Source organism: Elgaria multicarinata, chromosome 9 (assembly GCF_023053635.1).
Source record: "Elgaria multicarinata webbii isolate HBS135686 ecotype San Diego chromosome 9, rElgMul1.1.pri, whole genome shotgun sequence".
Lineage (NCBI taxonomy): Eukaryota > Metazoa > Chordata > Lepidosauria > Squamata > Anguidae > Elgaria > Elgaria multicarinata.
The window spans coordinates 91,087,021-91,107,104 of record NC_086179.1 but is presented as its reverse complement, the minus strand read 5'-3'; the positions used below and the strand labels follow the sequence as shown (position 1 = coordinate 91,107,104).

General features: G+C 41.3%; 1 protein-coding gene across 1 annotated transcript in view; it reads right to left on the bottom strand.

Moving 5' to 3' along the window:
* Window positions 1-4,132: 4,132 nt before the first annotated feature.
* The window catches only part of PCLO (piccolo presynaptic cytomatrix protein), a 167,384-nt gene continuing 151,432 nt past the window's right edge, over window positions 4,133-20,084 (bottom strand). The window contains exons 21-23 of the mRNA XM_063134321.1: window positions 10,015-10,149; window positions 9,014-9,159; window positions 4,133-5,275 (exon numbers count right to left, since the gene is read on the bottom strand). Coding sequence (XP_062990391.1) covers window positions 5,135-5,275; window positions 9,014-9,159; window positions 10,015-10,149 — 422 coding nt within the window. The 3' untranslated portion in view covers window positions 4,133-5,134. The remainder of the gene's footprint in view (window positions 5,276-9,013; window positions 9,160-10,014; window positions 10,150-20,084) is intronic.

The following is a 20,084-nucleotide window of genomic DNA, read 5'->3' as shown; positions in this document are numbered from 1 at the left end:
CTCCACCATCCGGGTTTTTTGGGTCCCCCCCTCCAACCACCAGCCAACATTCCAGGGCCAGTAATTAGAGCTAATCCTCATTGTGGTCCCCTCCAACTTTGAGAGGTCCTAAGGTTTTTTTTTGGAACTACTGCAAAACTTGCGGTTCCTTTCTATTCCACAGAGCCAGAACCATAAAAGTGAAATTCTTCCAACTATAAACCAGTTTGACATTCTACTTTGAAGGTTTCTCTTTCTTCATTTTTGTCCCACAGTTAATGCTTTAGTCAATGTCCAGTGTGTGTTCAATGGTGGGAAAGAACCCCAAACTAGATATTTTAAATATTTATTAGCTAGACTGGGTTTAATAGCCTTTATACAACACAATTTGCATAAGTTCTCAAGATACGTCCTGTATACAATCACAAAACCATGACATGGATTTTTATACACAGAGTGAAAATTGAGACTGATTTACAAGCATTTTTCTCTTTGTACAATTTGTCATACTATTTTTGTTGGTTTCATTTTGTACAACTTTTAGAACGTGGTTTGTATTTTCTTCTTCTTGGAGGATTGGAAGGCAAAAATCAAATAATTCATTATTCATTCAAGTGAAAAAGGAAGATTAAGAAACCACCATTGACGCATGCAACATTCATTGTGGAAATATTAAATCTCTCCAAAGACTACTATTGGTGGTTGTTGCGTTTTAGTTTTTATTCCCAGGGCAGGTGTTCTCCCCCACCCCTTTCAGATATGCTTGTCTGATAGGATGATGGCACACATGCTAGTCAGTGACTGCTGAGCACCTGGGCACGCCACTTAACATCTATACAAGGTACAGTCAACTTGTATTGACACTGACATGCTTGGAAGGCCAGATGGGAATTGGAATCCAAACTCATTTTTTGTTCCCCCATACAAAAATGCATATTTACAAGAAGGTAACAAATTAAGAAAACCATTTTCTTCAGATCGCCTGTTCTGAGTTTTATGCTATATATGTATAATTTAAAACCTCATTACTGTGTTTATTATTTCGTCAAAAGAAAACATCAAAAATGCAATTTATGGTTTAAAGAGAGAGTATCCAGATTTTATTTTAGTCTCAGCTAGCAACTTCTAGCTCAAGAGCTTGAGTCTGCATTGCAAACTGGCCAGGAATGCATGAGCAGTCTCTGAATGCAATGTCAGTGGATATATGTACACTGAATTTCCTTTCAGTTTCTTTACCACTTAAATAGTCAGATCATTTATTCCCCCTCACATATACATCAACGTATGTACATATGTAGAATTGTGGAACGTTGGACACTGCAGCAATGAAAATAAAGCACTTAATATAGCGTCGGGTATGACTGAAATAAAAAGATAAAAAATATACTATTAACATCTGTATGAAATCTTCAGGAAACTAAATGCTAATTAAATAATTCTGTATTGAGCATACTAGCTTACGTACAATATAAGAGATGTTTACATTTTACTTCTTCATCCTAATAGAAAGAAGCCAATATCAGCTGGTTACCAGCTACAGTACTACTCACCCTCCCCATCCCACTGGCCCAGAACCATTAAACTATTTCAACAATTAGGTAACTAGAAAACTAACTGGACTGACAATGGACGTTCCTGATTTCCATTTGTACAGAAATGTCTCCTATGTGCTCGCAATGAGGTACCCTATTTACCCTGATCTGCATTAAACAAGAGTGATATAAGTTTGGGATGGAGGTAGGGGAGGTGGGCAATAATTAAGTAACAATTTATATTGCTCCTGGATACTATCCCTTTAATAGGCGTATGATAACAACAAAATAGATCAACATCCATCACAGGAACTCACATGCCTTGTTTGGTTCAAGAAAAGGAAATCAAGAACTGGCTGATGGCTCGGAAAAATGAAGAAGAGAAATGACCCCTTTAGAGAAATGACCCATCATTTTTCAGTAAACACACATTCTGTGCTTTAACTCATATTTCAAGCTCATTTTCCCTGTACAGCGCAGCTTTTGTATAATATAAGCTTTCATCTTCAGCTCAGTAGACGTGTCAGATATATCTAAATAAAGCGCATTGTGCCATCAACATTCTATGTTTCCAAAGAAACCCACAACCATTCATCCCAAGTTAAGAGGTTTTGCCATATTTAAGCACTTCTGTCTCACAGAAGAAACGAAACAAAACATTTTTTCCCCAAAAAATCAAGGAGGAAAACAAAGATGCAGAAATATCTATACATTTTCTTAAATACCCAAAGTCCCTGTTTGATTTCCCCCCTTTAAAAAAATAATTTCCACAAGAAGGGTTTTGTTGTTTTCATTAATAAAAAGAAAACTACATTAAATGTGATTCATCATTGCATAGAATGATTCCAGTACAACCCAGACATTTGGTCAAAAGAAACTTGGCACACTTTGGAGGCATCTTCTAGACTCAGCACTGATGCAAATGTGATCTAGTGGACGGACCACACTTTCACTAGCTCTTTGTGACAGATGATAAGTAGGAAAGGAAAGGAAATTCTGACCCTCCTGGGGTTGAATATCCCATTGCGAATAGAAGCCACCATTCCCTAAGAAGCACAAAGTCCCACAAACATCATACATTCATCTGAGCATGGTTATTGACACACCCATGATTCCAAAGGCTTAGCACACTATTTTTCTGCCCTGGAACTAAGGCCTGGTGACTGTAAGAGGTGGTGAACGAGGGTCAGTTGAAGCCATGACAACAGTACTAAGAAAAAAAGCAAGTAAATAACTGTAAGTAAAGATCTGCAGTTAACATGAAGTAGTCCTTTGCTCCTGAATTCTTTACCCATTCCACATAGCAGTATATTGCAACAGCAGCCTAGCTTGATCAATTAAGAGTGACAATTATAGGCTTACTAGTAAGCCTTTCATTTAGTGCTTCAAGTCCCCATGGCAACCATGGTAAGATTCACTGCCTTCGTTATGAATCTTAGCAAGAACAAAATTGCCAGCTGTTTGCACAAAATTGCACATCTCACCATTTTTTTTTAAAAAAAACATACTTTGCTTAGTAATTGAATTTGAAGCTTCTAGAAAACACAGATCCAACGCCTATGTGAGACATCTTTTTTTTTGCTTTGACTCTGAGTAAGGCGGACATGGTATGAAGCAGCAGACAATTTCCATGTAACTCAGCAATTCTGAGATAGGGCAGTGTAATGGCACCCAAGAATTGGGCTAAAATTGACATCATTACTGGGGAATAGGTAGAAAAAATCTGAGTTACAACTCCTGTGTTAAATCTACATTCATATCCACTATCTCCTCCCAATGATTAAATAGTTTACTGCAGGGAATAAAATGAATTATGCAGTGTATTAGAAGGTAAAATTGGATCAGTGAAGCTCTACCATGACCATATATTGTCTCAAGATGTATTGCCTGTGTAAACATAAAATTTATTTTCTTCCTTTCTTGTACACATTTTCTAGTTTTGGGGCTTTCTCCCTCTGATAAAGGGTTCACTGATTAAAATAAAAGCAAGAAGTTATTCATGGGGATTCCAACTTTCTGTTTAACGTCATTATTTTTATTTAGTACTTTTCCAGAGGTTTCTTTGACTTTCCTAAGAACAAAATTATGCAGATGAGCCCTGCTTTTAAAACCCCCAAAATGTATGTTCTTCTTGTTGGGTATTATTTATTCGAGATACTGGTTGTCACTGGAAGTTTTGATATTTCTGTTTCAAGGAATGGTTTGGGATAGTGTCATGAGTTGCCCATTTTCTATTACAAGAACATAAAGCAATCAGTATAGCAAGGGGCCAACAATGGTGTATCCAGTTTTGTTTTAGGAAGTCTATATGGAAGCCATAAACATAGCTTATTTTTGATGCCTCCAGAAAGATTTGAGGCCATGGCAATGAATGCTAGAAGGTTAGAAATCTCCAGGAATGGATCCTTCATTTTATAAGTAAGATTTGGCCTTAGAATGCCACGTTGCTGAAATCCTTCTTCTGGTACTTTTATTTTGCTAAATGGAACACCATGTGTGAACAGAACGTGTGCTACTTCGTGCATAGAAGAAGTCTGTAAAACACCACCACACAAACTGTGAGATATATTGTGTCACTTCTTCTTGGTGTCAAGTATTTTGACGGATTTAGAATGCCCAAATGACCAGGGAGACATTTGCATTGTGGATCTAATGTATGAGCTACTTCATGCTAGACATTTTGAAACATCAATCCCTTGAAGTTCACAAAGGCAAGACAGATAGGTAGTGAGGCAACAATACCCCTCTTAGTGCTCGAAAGCCCTTTGAATCAACTCAATTTCTTTAAACTACTGACTCAAAACAAGTAGGCTGAACTGCAGTTTCTTACACACAACTGGTGTCATTTCTCTTTTCATGATATGGTGCCAATTGCCCCCCCCCCCCAATTTCTTCACCTTTTCCAAAATGACAATTCATGTGCTTTCTGCACTTTTACATTCCAAGATGGCAATTTTACGTTAATAACATGGAGAACAGAGATTATCATTCTGAACTTACAGTCCAAAGCATATAGTTAATAAAGTAAAAATAATGCACAATAGAAACATTGCCACCATATAAAATAAAATAAAATATTCTACCATTTGCCTCCTGGGGCAAGATCTTACTAAAGCAAATAGTCAGATATTCTGAGGTGCAGAAGAACACAGTTGAGTCTTCTAATAAGTGAGAACTGGAAAGTCACCTTAGGTGCTTTTGCATAAAATGATCTCCCTTCTGATTGCACCAAGAACCAGGTAGCTCTCTCACAGACTCTGCCTCTAGCAGCATCCAAATGGTCTGCATTAACACCGCCCGTCCAGGACATGGGTGCTGTTCTTTTGCTTCATAGCCACAAAGATTCTAACATCACCAAGCCCTCAGAGTTCACTCTTCCTTTTTCAAGCAGACTTATCTTAACTTCTGGGCTTAGAGTGGTTGGGGTTTTTCTTTGCTGATTTTTTTTTAAAAATACAGCAAAACTTATTGACTAGCCCTCATGAAAGTGTGCTAAGTAGCCCAGAACTTGGTTTTTCCCCTCTACTTCATATTCTGAAGGCCTAGCTAAACACAATATCAAAGGAGAGTCTTGGAATCACGTAAGTAGATTCTCTGCAAAGGCACAAAGAAGACAGCTTCGCTCAATGTGTTTGTGTTGAGCTGACCAAAAGTTTGTGCCAGTTTACTATTCTTTTCCTGAGGTCCACTTTGTCAAGCCAGATATAGGCCTCACCAATCAAGGTCTTCTTCATAAACTTTCCTCCATTGGAAACAAGGAGAATCTGGGAACAGAGCAGATGGTTAGATAGATATTTGCTATTATGTTAATCACTTTTCACCTTTGTTTCAGACTTTTTACCTTTGCCAGAGAGATTCTGGTGCACAGTTAGTTCAAGTGGGGCATAGCCCACACCTCCGGAGACTGGTGCACCATGTGAACTGACAACGTTCCATGTGCCTGACAGTGTGCTCCACAAGAACTGATGGTGTGCCATATAGAACACATCAAGCACGTCTATTGTGGTTGTACGTTACAAGGGGGGAAATTATAGCAATGGACAAGCTGCCTTTCTTATTAAGAACTCCTGAGAAGCTTCCAAAGAAGGCCAGGGTTCTCCAGAAACAGCTTGAAAACTACCGCCTTAGAGAGTAAGAAAGAGCTATACAATATATCTGTATTTGCATCTATTAAATAAGTCAAGGTGAAGTGGTAATTGGTTTGTTACATTTATCTCTCTGCCCTTTCTCAGTCTTATGACCTCAATGTGGCAACATTCCCACCCAACCCTCACTAGAATCCTGAAGGATAGTGGTTTGCTCAAAGCTCAGCTGGGGGCTTCCTGGTTGAGCAGGAATGTGAACCTGGGTTTCCCACAGTCGAAAACGGGGCCTCCATTAGGAAGCTGCTTATAGGCCTTGTGGCACTGATCAAACATTTGCCCTTTCTTATTTATTTATTTATTTATTTATTTAGAATATTTATATACCGCTCCCCATTGAAAAATTTCGGAGCGGTGTACAAGATAAAATGAAAATGAAAACAGAATAAAACAGTTAAAACAAAATTTAAAAGAAGCAATAACAGTAATCCAAGGCTGCATGTTAAAGAAAGGCTTCTTGGAATAAAGATGTTTTCAGGAGGCGCTGAAAGGAGTACAAGGTTGGTGCCTGCCTGACCTCCAAAGGCAGGGAATTCCACAGGAGGGGCGCCACCATGCTGAAGGCTCTTCCCTCACGAGCAGGCCCTCGGATGACCTCAGTGACCAGGCAGGTTGGTAAGGGAGAAGGCGCTCTCTCAGGTATCCTGGTCCCAAGTTGTTTAGGGCTTTGTACACAAGTGCAAGAACTTTAAACCTGGCCCGGTAGCGAATAGGCAGCTAGTGCAGCTCCCTCAGCAGAGGAGTTACATGCTGGAAAGAGGCAGCTCCAGACAACAGCCGAGCTGCAGCATTCTGCACTACCTCCAGCTTCCGAAGCAGCTTCAAGGGCAGCCCCACATAGAGCGCATTGCAGTAATCCAATCTTGAGGTTACCAATGCCTGTACCACCGTGGTCAAACTATCCCTGTCCAGGAGAGGCCGTAGTTGGCGAACCAACCGAAGATGGTAAAAGGCACTCCGAGCCGTGGCGGCTACTTGAGCCTCCAATGACAGAAATGGGTCTAAGAGTACCCCCAAACTACGAACTTTCTTGATCTACTTTATGGCGAACATCCCATCAAAGACTCCTGTTTCGAAGAGCTTGCCACTTTATTAATTCTCTCTTTGCTGCTGACTTAATTCCTTGCCTACTTCTATGCCTACAGCACTATATTTTGACACTTGAAGAGCAGGTAATACTCTCCAGGCTAAGAATATTCTGTATGCTGAAGGACACTGGTTTAAATATGATGATGTCTGCCCTCAACAAAAAAGAAAACCCTCACCCATGTAGGTTCCACATGGACACCATCCTTTTCCGGCAGGCCTATCCAGATCAATGTTAAATCATGAATTTTTAAGATGTATTGATTCCTGTTCTAATGTTGTTCCCCGCCTCGATCTAAAAGGAGAGGCGGGTAAGAAATACATTTATTATTATTATTATTATTATTATTATTATTATTTGAACCAGGCCTCCACTGCCTATGTATGCAGAATTAGCATGGCAGCGTAGCATAAACCTAGGCCATGGATCCACCATGCCCTAGTACTACATGACACCATTCAATCAGAAGCCAAAATGGGCACATTTTTCTTACCAAAGGGATGTTTCAGTCAAGCTTCTGACTTGACAAGAGACAGAACCATGACACAACTATTCTGGGTTTTCATCTATAAAAGAAATCTTCCTCTAAAGATGTAAAACACCATAATGGAAAAAGGCAGCCGAAGAAATACCACTACTCTACTTACTTGGCAATGCCTATATCTAAGAAGAATACCCAGAACAAGAGTAAACAGTCTCCCAGTGTTTTTTTTTAACTGAAAAGCAGCATTAGAGGTTGCAATTAAGACTGGGAGAACAGGAAGGAAAGGCTTTTTCTTTCCTGTCAATTTTCTGCACAAAATGCTCCTCCAACATTTCCCCATCCCCATGAAGGGAAAATATATTGGTTTCCCATATCTTTCGGGGTGGGGTGGGGAGAACAGCAGCTTGGGGAGTGTGGTTTTCTGCAGACAGGTGGGAAGAGAAAGGGTTAAGCTAAGGGGTGCCCCCTGCTGCCCCTCTGTTGAAACTGACAGCTTCCTGCCGATAAAAGAACAAACTAAACACACGACATTGGGAGATTGCTCATGGAATGTCTAACACAGTGTTTCTGAAACTGTGGGGTGAGACACTACAGTGGGTCTCAGCAACCTTCAGGTGGGTTCCAGCGCTGCAGACTGCCCATTGTCTCTTTGCTTGACCACTCTGCTACATGGCCATACTATGCACATTGTATAGTCAAGTGTGGCAGCTAATAGTTTAAAAAGATAATGGTAATAATTAAAAACAATGACTGAGAGTAAAGAAGAATAGGATAAGTGAGGAAAGCTGTCATAGGAAGAAGTTAACGTAAAAGCAGAGGGAGGAAGCGGTGAAAGAAACTGGCAGTTGGAGATAGGATACTAGGGATATATGAAAGATGAAGGAGAGAAGGAACGACAGGAGACGAGTAAAAAGACTTTGGGAGGCGTGTGAGAGGAGGAGAAAAGCAATCTATCTATCTATCTCTATCTATCTATCTATCTATCTATCTATCTATCTATCTATCTATCTATCTATCTATTAAGAGCAGGGGTCTTTAACCTTTTTGGGTCAGTGGACACATCTGGAATTTTGAGAATGTCATGGGCACCCTCACAACATGGCTGCCACGGAGGGGCTTGCTCATGAATAAAATGGCTGCCATAGTGGGCATGGCCAATCACAAAACACCCATTTACGAAGGCAAACTGGTGAGACTAACAGAAAAGTAACTAGGCCAAAGAACAAGGCAGAAGTGTTGACTGAGCTCCAAACGACAAAACCATTCTTTGGAACCCAAACAAAAGATTTTGAAGCACTTTGGCTTTCAGATTCTCCCAGTTAAAAAGAACAATTTAAAATAATATTAAGGAATAATCTTAAAATCAGATGAGCCTGGGAGCCAGGGGCAAATTGGTGCCCATGGGCTCCATGTCAAAAACCCAGACTTAGAACCTCTGCGTCAACAAATTCTTCCCAAAATGGGGACACTGAGTAATGATACCTCCAGAGCCAATGTCTGTACTTAAGGGAGGTTGAATTATGAAACTCCCTGGTACAAGGAAATAGCTGTGGCAAAGAATTTAGTGTTTTCAAAGAGGGATTAGGTATCAATATAAAACAGCTGATTATGCCAAACTCAAACTCCATCTGTCACCATTTTGTGGTCATTTTCAGCTTCTCTCAAGCGGGCCCTGGGGGTAGCAAATTTGGGAACCTCTGGTAAACTTCCATGGAGTGTCTAATTTGGCCCTCCACAAATGCCAACACAGGAAGCACAACAGTCAGTTTGCATTAAGGAGGAGTATTACCTGGAGAGAGTGTCCGGTAGGACTCAAACTGAATCTAAACGTTTCATTGAATGAAGGTTCTCGGTCATGCCTGCATACTCTTGTTTTCTTCTTAATCACTCTCTTCTGAGTTGCGAGGTTGACTACGTACAGCTTTACATACAGATCTGTTCAAACAAATAGTTCATCCTATCATACAGGATCCCATTAGGTGCATTTACTGTTCAAAATTTGGCGTTAAAGTCATTCTCTCTGCCGTTCCCCTCTATTTAGATCTGAAGTGATTCCTGCACACTTAAATCAGCACTTAATTGATAACAACAGCAATGAAAGCAAAACCTGTCCTGATTGCTACGGGATTCATCAAATGAAATTGTTTATCAATCTTACATACAAGAGATGAAGGGAAGATGAAGAAAGCCACATATTTTCCAGAAAGAAAATGAATTAGAGGTACTTCAACTTGGAACACACATTCCATAGGAGCTTACGTTACATTACAAAGAGGTTCGGAGGCACGTCCAAAGTAGATTTGGGGGTGGCGTGTGGGGACTGGGAGGAGGATAAGGATACTTAAGACCTGTTCAGTAAGCAGAATCCTTCCACCCTATTAAGGTAGGCCTAATTGCGCCCATTGTAATCTGTGGATGATTTTATTTACCTGGGGCTGGATACAGGTCTGTCATTCTGACAGTTCTGGATCCAGATTTAGTCATGCTGAGAGAAGACCAATTTAAATCAGTGGAGCCAAAGTCATGATTAATTAGTGGTCTTGATTTCAGTGAGTTTGAATCTGAATCTGAATCATGTCTAAATCTGGATCCAACCGTGTGATTATGAATCACATCACTATTTTTAAATTCGGCATTAAAATGCTTGTTTATGATTGATACCTGGTAAGTGATCTGGAGACTTAAACTAATAGGTGATATTTCTGCACTAAATCTGGATCCAACCGTGTGATTATGAATCACATCGCTATTTTTAAATTCGGCATTAAAATGCTTGTTTATGATTGATACCTGGTAAGTGATCTGGAGACTTAAACTTATAGGTGATATTTCTGCACTGAAGGATCTCCACTATTAGCTGTTCTCCATCAGTCTTCATTTCCTTCTTTAAAGCAATCTTGATTTCACCCATCACCTGGGTTTTACCTATAAAAGAATAAGGGGGATCATATCAGTTATAGTGAAAGAATAAATTCATGTTACAGATTCTGGATGATTGTATTATTGGAAGATTATCTAGAAAGGTAGTACTTTCACGTTACATAGTAAAAACAAACAAAAAACAAACAAACAAAAACATACAACAAAAACCCTTCTGTGAAGGTAGACGTTGGTTGGTGCTGAAAACTGTGAGGTCAAAGGATTTGTTTAGTGTGTTGGATCTCAGCCCCCAACCTGCATTGCAGAGGCAGAGTCTTTTGGGCAGGTCACTTGTCATTTGCCACACTGCCCATGGCATGCAGCCATTTTGTGGCAGTGCCCAGGGTACTTTCTTATTGCCAAACATGCGTAGAAAGGGCTGTAGAGTGCATTGCAGTAATGTGATTTAGAGGTTACCAGAGGATAGACAACTGAATCATATGTACTTAGGCCCAAAGTGTTGAGTGTTGATCAGCACAGGATGTGGCCCAAAATAACTTTAGGGCAGAAATTGGCAGCGGCTGCCCAACTGACTGAAAAACAGCTTCCATTTCTTCACTGATAAAGGTCCCCTATCAGTGTGGGAGCCATAGTGTGTGGTCCAGTAATGCAGAGATGTGTGTCTGTGTGAATAATACAATCACATGAGTGGCAGGGCGAAGTGCTTGGACCTTTTACACCTCAATGGAACCCTCTCTCTTGACGGGGATGCTTACCACATGGGAAGGACCAGTGTAATGGACCCTGATCACACAGTAGCACTGTGCTATTCACAGGCATTCTCCTGCAACTTGGAATGGCATCACATGAAAGTGGTTTTCACAGTGCTGGGCTGTTTATGTGAAAGGGAAGGGGGTGGGGAGGAAGGCACAGCTTCTTTGCTTTCCCACCAAGCAGTAATCGGGAAAGTTTCAGATATTTGGGAGTCATGTGTGGTTATATCTAGAATTACCACTTTACGCAGCCACTTCAATATCCTGAGAAGCTGATGGGTGGATGGGTGTTGATGGTAAGTGTAACCACTTGGTGGTTATGGAAGACCACCATCCCATGTAGTAAGTTATCGAATGCCCACTGTGAGGAAGGAACTTCGTGAGGGAGCAAAACAAAAACACATCATTGGTGGCTTGCATCCTTAGTGAATAAATAGTGATTAGAAAGACTATTTTAGTCAATCACACCACATTCAACCATAGTAGTTAAACTACAGTGATAGGGAGAAAACTTTGATCAATATATAGCTTTGCACTTCCAGCTTCCAACTGAATCTACTACCTGTCTGCCCCTTCTCATCTGTATCATCCCTCGCTAAGCCAGTCTAAAACTGGTTTCACCATACTGGTCCATGTTTAGTGAAGTGTTGGACAGCAACTCCCATAATTCCCAGCGATCCCTTATTTGAATGCATAAAAATAAGCCCTGCATGGCTTTTCAACTTTGCCTCCTCAATTACTCTACCCAGAGAGCCCCGATGCCTTAGTACTTATCCCCACTGGTTTTGAGGTGTCTCTAAAAGAGAAATGAACTATAAGAATTGAAATGGACTACTTATTTATTACTTTTATATCCCGCCTTTTTTCCTCCAAGGAACCCAAGGCGACGTACATAATCCTCCTCCGCTCCACTTTTTCCTCACAACAACAACCCTGTGAGGTAGGTTGGGCTGAGAGTCTGTGGCTGGCCCAAAGTCACCCAGTGGGTTTCCATGGCCAAGTAGGGACTGGAACTTGGATCTCCCGACTCCCAGTCCAACACCTTAGCCACTACACCACACTGGCTTACTTAGCATTACTTTCCGGCTAAAAGACAAATTCGACGTGACATGGGAAATCCATAATGAAGATTTCCTACAATTTAAAAAATTAATTTTAATAGCAGTGTTTCCTTCATTCTGTACCATTTTCCTGAAGAAAATCTGTCAAAAAGCTGCTATTTGTTCTATGGAGGAAACATACAGGTTCTCCAAAGGGCAAATAGTAGTTTTCACAGTGTGATTTTAATTGAAAAAAAATGGCATTAAAACCCTCTTTCCCAACACTATAGTTCCAATCTAATTCGGGCATTTCCTGTGTCTACTATTGCATTATTATTATTTTAAAAAATCCATGGGAAATCATAGATTTCCCATATTACACATAGAGCCTTTCTACTTGAGGCATTTATTGTTTGCTTGGGATTCCCCCCATTCACTGTAGTTTGTGGATTCTTTATAAGATGTCATCCTCCTCAAGCGCCTTTCCCATGTTTTGCAACCATTTTAAGGTTTTTTATCCAACAAAGGAAGTTTGTTATATTTTGAATGGGCGGCATAAAACCCTAGTGTATTCCCACAATTCTGCTGATTACAGTGCTACATAGTGGTTGTGTAATGGAACATATAGAAAAGCAGAGAAAGAAGACTCCAGGAGCTGATCTTAATCCCACAAAGAATAAGAACATAAGAACATAAGAAGCGCCCTGATGCTGGATCAGACCAAGGGTCCATCTAGTCCAGCACTCGGTTCACACAGTGGCCAACCAGCCATCGGCCAGGGATGAACAAGCAGGACATGGTGCAACAGCACCCTCCCACCCATGTTCCCCAGCAACTGGTGCACACAGGCTTATTGCCTCGAATACTGGAGATAGCACACAACCATCAGGGCTAGTAGCCATTGATAGCCTTTGCCTCCAGGAATTTATCCAACCCCCTTTTGAAGCCATCCAAATTGGTGGCCATCACTACATCTTGTGCTAGTGAGTTCCATAATTTAACTATGTGCTGTGTGAGAATCTGGAAGCAGAAGCCTCAGTAAAGTGGCAGGTTAAAAGCCTCATGTAGAAAAGCTCGTAGCTGCACCCTTAATAAAGACCAAAAGGAACTTTAAAAATGAATACACGTATTACTGTTTTGTAATGGTTCCAGATGAATGCGTCTGGCATATAACATTATTTAGAGAGAACAGAGTAAGAATGAAATTGAATTGAGGGGAAGGAGATCTGACTGTAATACAGTAAATCAACCCTTAGAAGGATGAGAAAATATTCTGCAATCGGAATCCATTTTAAATGCAGCTAATATCAGTTAAAGTAATTCATAAGAAAGGCAGATCGATCACTTGTACCTCATGAGGACACCAGACTCCTTGGGCATTAGCTGGCAAATGCAAAGCAATGGATCATTTCCACAATTTGCTGAAAGATATTTATTTGGTGATATGTGACTAATGTTTAAATACACTTTAAGCAAACACGTCCTAGTACCAGCCACAATTTATTGCTTCTATTACCTTCCCCAATAATGCCATAAAGTAAACATGAAGGGCGCCATGCCTTTGGATTAATGTGATTTGCTGTTCTAGATCTCAGAGTAATATAGCAGCTATTCTAAACAAAAATAATATTCTCTTCAGAATTTACACTCTCGTCCCCTCCCCACCCAACCCCTGGGAGAGTTTAAATGATGGATTTCTTCATGGGTTTTGAATCAGATCTGAAGACAGAATTCAAAGACCATGGCAGGATCTACACTACTGCTTTAAAGCATTTTAAAGTGCTTTATAACCATTTTGACAACTGTTGTGGCCACTCCATATACAGTTAACAAAACTGTTATAAAGTGCTTTAAAGCAGTAGTGTAGATCCGGCTCAGTTTGGGTTTTACCTGAAGCCAGATGCACAGTTCATTAATCACTAGTACATTTCTGGTAAATCAACTGTTTATATTTATTAACAGCAGCCATAGTGGTGCAATTATGGGGAAAGACAGGAATCTCATCCTTACAACAATACTTGTTGAGGGTATGTGATACAGCTATCATGGGGAAAAGTGCAGAAAATGATTAAGGGGCTGGAGCATCTCCCCTGTGAGGAAAGGTTACAACAGCTGAGATGGTTCAGCTTGGATAAAAGGAGGCTGAGTGGAGATATGATAGAGGTGAACAAAATTATGCGTGGTGTGGAGAACGTAGAAAGCGAGACATTTTCCTTCCGCTCTCATAATACTAGACCCCAGGGTCATCCCATGAAGCTGATTGGTGGGAGATTCAGGACAGATAAAAGGAAATACTTCTTCACATAGCACAGAGTTAAACTGTGGAATTCACTACCAGAAGATGTAGTGATGGCCACCAATTTGGATGGCTTTAAAATTGGGTTGGATAAATTCCTGGAGGAGAAGGTTGACAATGGCTACTAGTCCTCATGTCTATGTGGTACCTCCGGTATCAGAGGCAGTAGACCTATATACACCATTTGTTAGGGATCATGGGCAGGAGGGTGCTGTTACACCCTTGTCCTGCTTGTGGGTTGCTAGTCAACACCTGGTTGGCCACTGTGTGAACAGAGTGCTGGACTAGATAGACCCTTGGTCTGATCCAATATGACTCTTCTTATGTTTTATCACCCAACCAGTTGAAAATCTCCATGAAAGGTGCCCAACTGTCATATTTTTAAATTATAAATACTACCTCCAGGAACTACAAGAAAGAACCAAAATGAGCATGCAACTTAAATATTGCATGATTTGCATTCATTAGATCTTTGCATCTAATGAATGCAAATCATTGGTTATTGCATTAAGAGAAAATTTAAGAAGCATAAAAATGAGGCTGAATATGTAAAATTGGTGAAGTAAGCCTTATTGACTTTGAGTGTTGGAGAAGTTTCATGGTTGATAATTGACGATTTTCAGTCTTATATTCATCTTGTTTTTTTATTACTTTTGGGGCGGTATATTTTTGTAAGAAAATAATTTTATTAAATAATTAATTAAATTCTCAAAATATATTTATATATTAAAAATAAAAGTGAAAGAAGAACCTCTGAAAAAAGGCTCTATGATAATTCTAGGGAATGCAAAAGAGCCATCAGATGTCAAATTACGCCATCCGTTCTCTTAGTTTCTTCACTGAGGCTGTAGCTAGACCTAAGTTTTATCCTAAGTTCATCCCTGCCTGAGCGCTGGATGCCCTGTGTGGCACTTAGATGAACAGGTTTGACCCCAGGACAATCCTGGGATAAAATTTAGGTCTAGCTACGGCCTGAATGTTGGTGGAAAAGGCACCACCTATTCCTTACCAATCCTATACATGTTAACTCAGAAGTGAATCCCACCAAGTTCAATGGGGATCATTCCCAAGCAAGTATGCATATGATTGCAGGCTTAGGTCCATGCCACTGTATGGTTTTCTGGTGAAATGATTGCCTCTGTGAACCCATAGGCCTCTCCACACATTTAGGCCTTTGTAGGCTAATGCCTGATCCACATGGTTCTGGCTGATTTAACCACTCCAGAAACTGCGAAGTTTCCATGGTTTGGTCCATCAGGATAACATAGGAAATTACCCTTAATTTTCATCCTTGACATTAGAGAACCTATATTGAAACCCTCTGCAAGCATAATTCATACAACCCAATGACTGCCTTGGCATATTGTTTCTGTGTTGAATTAAACCTGTCATTGGGATTCCAGCATCGGGAAACTCTCACTTAAGACAAAAAACACGGGATAGATTACTATCATGTAGAGGGACTATGTGGGATTTCCACTAACTATATTATCTGCCATCAAGTGACTCACAATCCCCATTTATCACAAGGAGTGCAAATGGACCATAATCTAATTTCATTCCTTCTCCTGAAACCAGAGCTTATCTTCCTTCCAATTCTGTAGTGCTTCAGCCATAGCATTTTTCTGGATAGGCTCTGAGAGTTCAGAATTGGAGGCATAGTATGTCAGGGATTCTGTTCCTGCCCGGAAAGTCGCCTTTAGAGGGTGGTGGTGCGGGACTCCCGACCATCCCCACAGCATTAATGCTAAAGGATGCTAGTTTGTCCTGTTGCTGATGACAACCAGCTCCTCTTCTCATTTACATCAGAGTCCAAGTAGTGGCACCTGCTAAACAGGTTTCTGGGAGTAGTAGGACTGGATGACGGCCAACTATAGATGTACAGACTGAGAAAAACCCATTCTATCTGTGTTTCATTCCATTATCGATTCCATAGAATCCCAGAATCATAGAATAGCAGAGTTGGAAGGGGCCTACAAGGCCATTGAGTCCAACCCCCTGCTCAAGGCAGGAATCCATCCTAAAGCATCCCTGACAGATGGTTGTCCAGCTGCCTCTTGAAGGCCTCTAGTGTGGGAGAGCCCACAACCTCCCTAGGTAACTGATTCCATTGTCGTACTGCTCTAACAGTCAGGAAGTTTTTCCTGATGTCCAGCCGGAATCTGGCTTCCTGTAACTTGAGCCCATTACTCTGGGAGGATTGAGAAGAGATCCTGGCCCTCCTCTGTGTGACAACCTTTGAAGTATTTGAAGAGTGCTATCATGTCTCCCCTCAATCTTCTCTACTCCAGGCTAAACATGCCCAGTTCTTTCAGTCTCTCTTCATAAGGCTCTGTTCCAGACCCCCGATCATCCCATCCTGGTTGCCCTCCTCTGAACACGCTCCAGCTTGTCTGCATCCTTCTTGAATTGTGGAGCCCAGAACTGGATGCAATACTCTAGATGAGGCCTAACCAGGGCCGAATAGAGAGGAACCAGTACCTCACATGATTTGGAAGCTATACTTCTATTAATGCAGCCCAAAATAGCATTTGCCTTTCTTGCAGCCATATCGCACTGTTGGCTCATATTCAGCTTGCGATCTACAACAATTCCAAGATCCTTGTCGTTTGTAGTATTGCTACAATACTACATTCCAATTTGCACAATTGCACATCTTTACAAATGCAAATTTGCGCTAATTTCCATGTGTGAAAATGTGCAGTCCCCCCCAAATGTGCAAATTCCTCCAGAATTCACAGTTTCACACTTTAGACGATGGGGAACTGCATAGTTTTCTATGATGAAATTTGCACAAAATTCCCGAAGGTTAGAAAAACAGTCCACAAGTCTGCAAAACCCACCAAACGGGGGAAAAGCTGGCCTGCTGTGGAATCTGTGGGATGGATTCATCAAAATCTGAACTGATCGTTGTTCCATTGCAGGCCAACTAACTCAAGCTCAGTCCTGAAAAGATGGATGGGTGACTTGTCTGGCCAGCAAAGTGATTTCAACCCATTCTAGACATATTCTCTCGAAGAATCAGGTTTTCAGTCTGGGGTAACTGCAGGCCCAAGTGGCTTAAGTTCCAGAGTGTTGCCTTAGAATAGTATGCTAGGTGTAGCCCTCCTGGTACAAAGAGCACCTGGATGCATTTATCCATGTTCTGTTAATCTCTAGATTAGATTATTATAATTTATTGTATGTGCGGATGCTTTTTGAAGACACTTTAGAAACTGCAGTTAATTTAGACTATAGGCTCAGGTTGTTAACTGAGGCTGTAGCTAGACCTAAGGTTTATCCCAGGATTGTCCTGGGGTCAAACCTGTTCATCTAAGTGCCACACAGGGCATCTAGTGCTCAGGCAGGGACGAACCCGGAATGATCCTGGGATAAACCTTAGGTCTAGCTATGGCCTGTGACTTGGCATTTTGTGTGTGTGTGTGTGTGTGTGTGTGTGGGGATGGTGGTGGTCATCTTTTACATGTACTGAAACAGTTTCATTGGCTCCCAGACTGTTCCTGAGCCAATTCAAAATGTTGGTGTTTGCCTTAAAGGACCTATACCACAGCAATACATCTAGGTACTCATTAGATTGTCTTTGCCCATACCAGTCACTGGGATTGTCCACTGGGGCCCTTCACTAGGGAAACTGTTTTTCCTTCTAAATTAGCCTTTCCAGTTGTGGCACCTTGATTTTGGGGTACTTGTCCCAGGGTCATTTTATCTGGCACCTACTTTACTGTCATTTGGGGCAACTGGCAAAATTTATTCTCCCAGGCTTTTAGCAATTGTGTAAGTTTTATGTGCTTTATTTATTAAAAGCCAAAATAGGGATGACGTTTTAATAAGGGACCAGGAAGAGGGGGCTGTACTTAGTAAATAGGAGGCAGTTGGTACATATTATTGTCTTTCTGTGAATGCAGGCTGCTGGCATGTATTGAATATGCGCCTGATACTGGAAACTCATCTGTCACACACCTGTCATGGCATAAATTATAAATTTTATAGAATCATAGAATTGGAAGGGGCCTATAAGGCCACCGAGTCCAACCCCCTCCCTGCTCAATGCAGGAATCCACCTTAAAGCATACCTGACAGATGGTTGTCCATGGCATAAATCATAATGTCTGACTTAAAGTTGTGTTGCCTACCCTTTGCTCCATTTGAATAGCTGTCAGAGGGGAATTCTCTATTTGACACCATCCTCTATATTAAGGGGTCTCCAGCTCATGTCCAGTTTAAAGATAAAGAACCATAAGAACAGAGAGCAGAGGCCTTGAATTTGCCCATCTGCTGTGTCCTCAATTTTTTTTTTTTTTTTGGCTATGCATAAGTGGCCACCTACATGTATACTTAACTGAAAAAGCATATTGTAGCTTCATGATGACTGTCTCAGAAAATTCCCCTAGGAATTAATGCAAACTTAAATGCAATCTTCTCTTTATCCGCTTGGGGGAGCAAAGTAACATGACAAACCACATTGTCATGATACTTAATTATAGCAGAGCTCATCAAGCCATGAAATTTAGCTTTCCAAAACTTCAGTTAGCATATTGGTTTCTTGCACCGAAAATATATATATATATTTTTACTGTTCCTCTATAAGTCCTATTTTAAGGGTTCAAACCTTCAATCCATAGACTTTTTAAAAGAATATAAGAAGCACCATGCTGGATCAGACCAAAGGTCCATCTGGTCCAGTACTCTGTTCACACATGTTAAAAAATACATACATAAGTAATACCAATGAACTATGTTTTGTCTCTCATCCAGCACAAAACAGTGCCACTATTTTCAGTTGGTACTGGACTATGGCATGCCCTGGATGTGTTTTAACAACTGCGTTTCAGGATGCTGCTGACTAGCACGTGAAAAATAAAATAAAATGATCACATGGATTCGCCAATAACTGGCTGTGTCACAACTTTGCTAACATGTGCTGGAATTTTGAAAAAGTGAAAATTATTTTCTTTTGAAAGTGAGCGGCTTTATTTTAAAAAAGGTAGTATGAAAATGATTTGTTGGCAAATGTGCATGTTGAAGATGTACTTAAAAAGACACACCACGTGACCGGGAGCAGAGCTGTGCTGTAGCGGCGCCTTAGAGTGGGGGGAGGCAGAGAAGGGAAAAGGCAAAGGCAGGAATTGGTGTCTGAATGGCGCAGCAGGACTTTTCAATGTGGGGGCCCTGGTGGCATAATTCGGGTTTCCACTTCAGGCAGAAAAATGACTTGGGCCAGCTCTGACTCCAAACTGGCTCAGTTATAAACCTTGCCCAAACCCGGTAAATGGACATGAAGTGTGCTGGTTTTTCTGTGGCCTCGTGCGTGGCACTTTGGAGATCAGAAGAATGCAAAAAATTGTTTTTCAGAATGTAACAGTCTTGTTATCCATACCTAATATATATATTTTCTTATACTTATCCCATGAAATCTTATGTAAATAACATGCCTGCTAATCTGACTTCTATCTAATAATGTAATAACGATATTTCTGAAAGAAAGAAATCTGGAAAGACAAGAATGAAGACATTATGGCTCAATCATTCCTACTGTTGTGCAGGGCTGGTGCTACCATAGAGGCCACTCAGGTGGCTGCCTAGAGCGCCAAGGTAAGGGGATGCCGAATGCCGCACCCGGAAGCCGCTCTCCCACAATGGCTCTGAGAGGGCAGCTTCCGGGCGCGCAGTTCCAAAGCTGCCTGCCTGCCCCAGCATCCTGGCTTCGCTTCGGCTGGGGGGGGGGGGGCGCCAAAGTCAAGCCAGAACGCTGTGGTAGGGGGGCGGGGAGGCGGCTTCGGAATGGCGCGCCCGGAAGTCGCTCTCCCAGAGCAGCTTCCAGCTGGGTATGCTGTTCCAAAGCCGCCCCCCGCCCCAGCGTCCTGGCTTCGCTTCGGCTTGGTGGGCGAAATG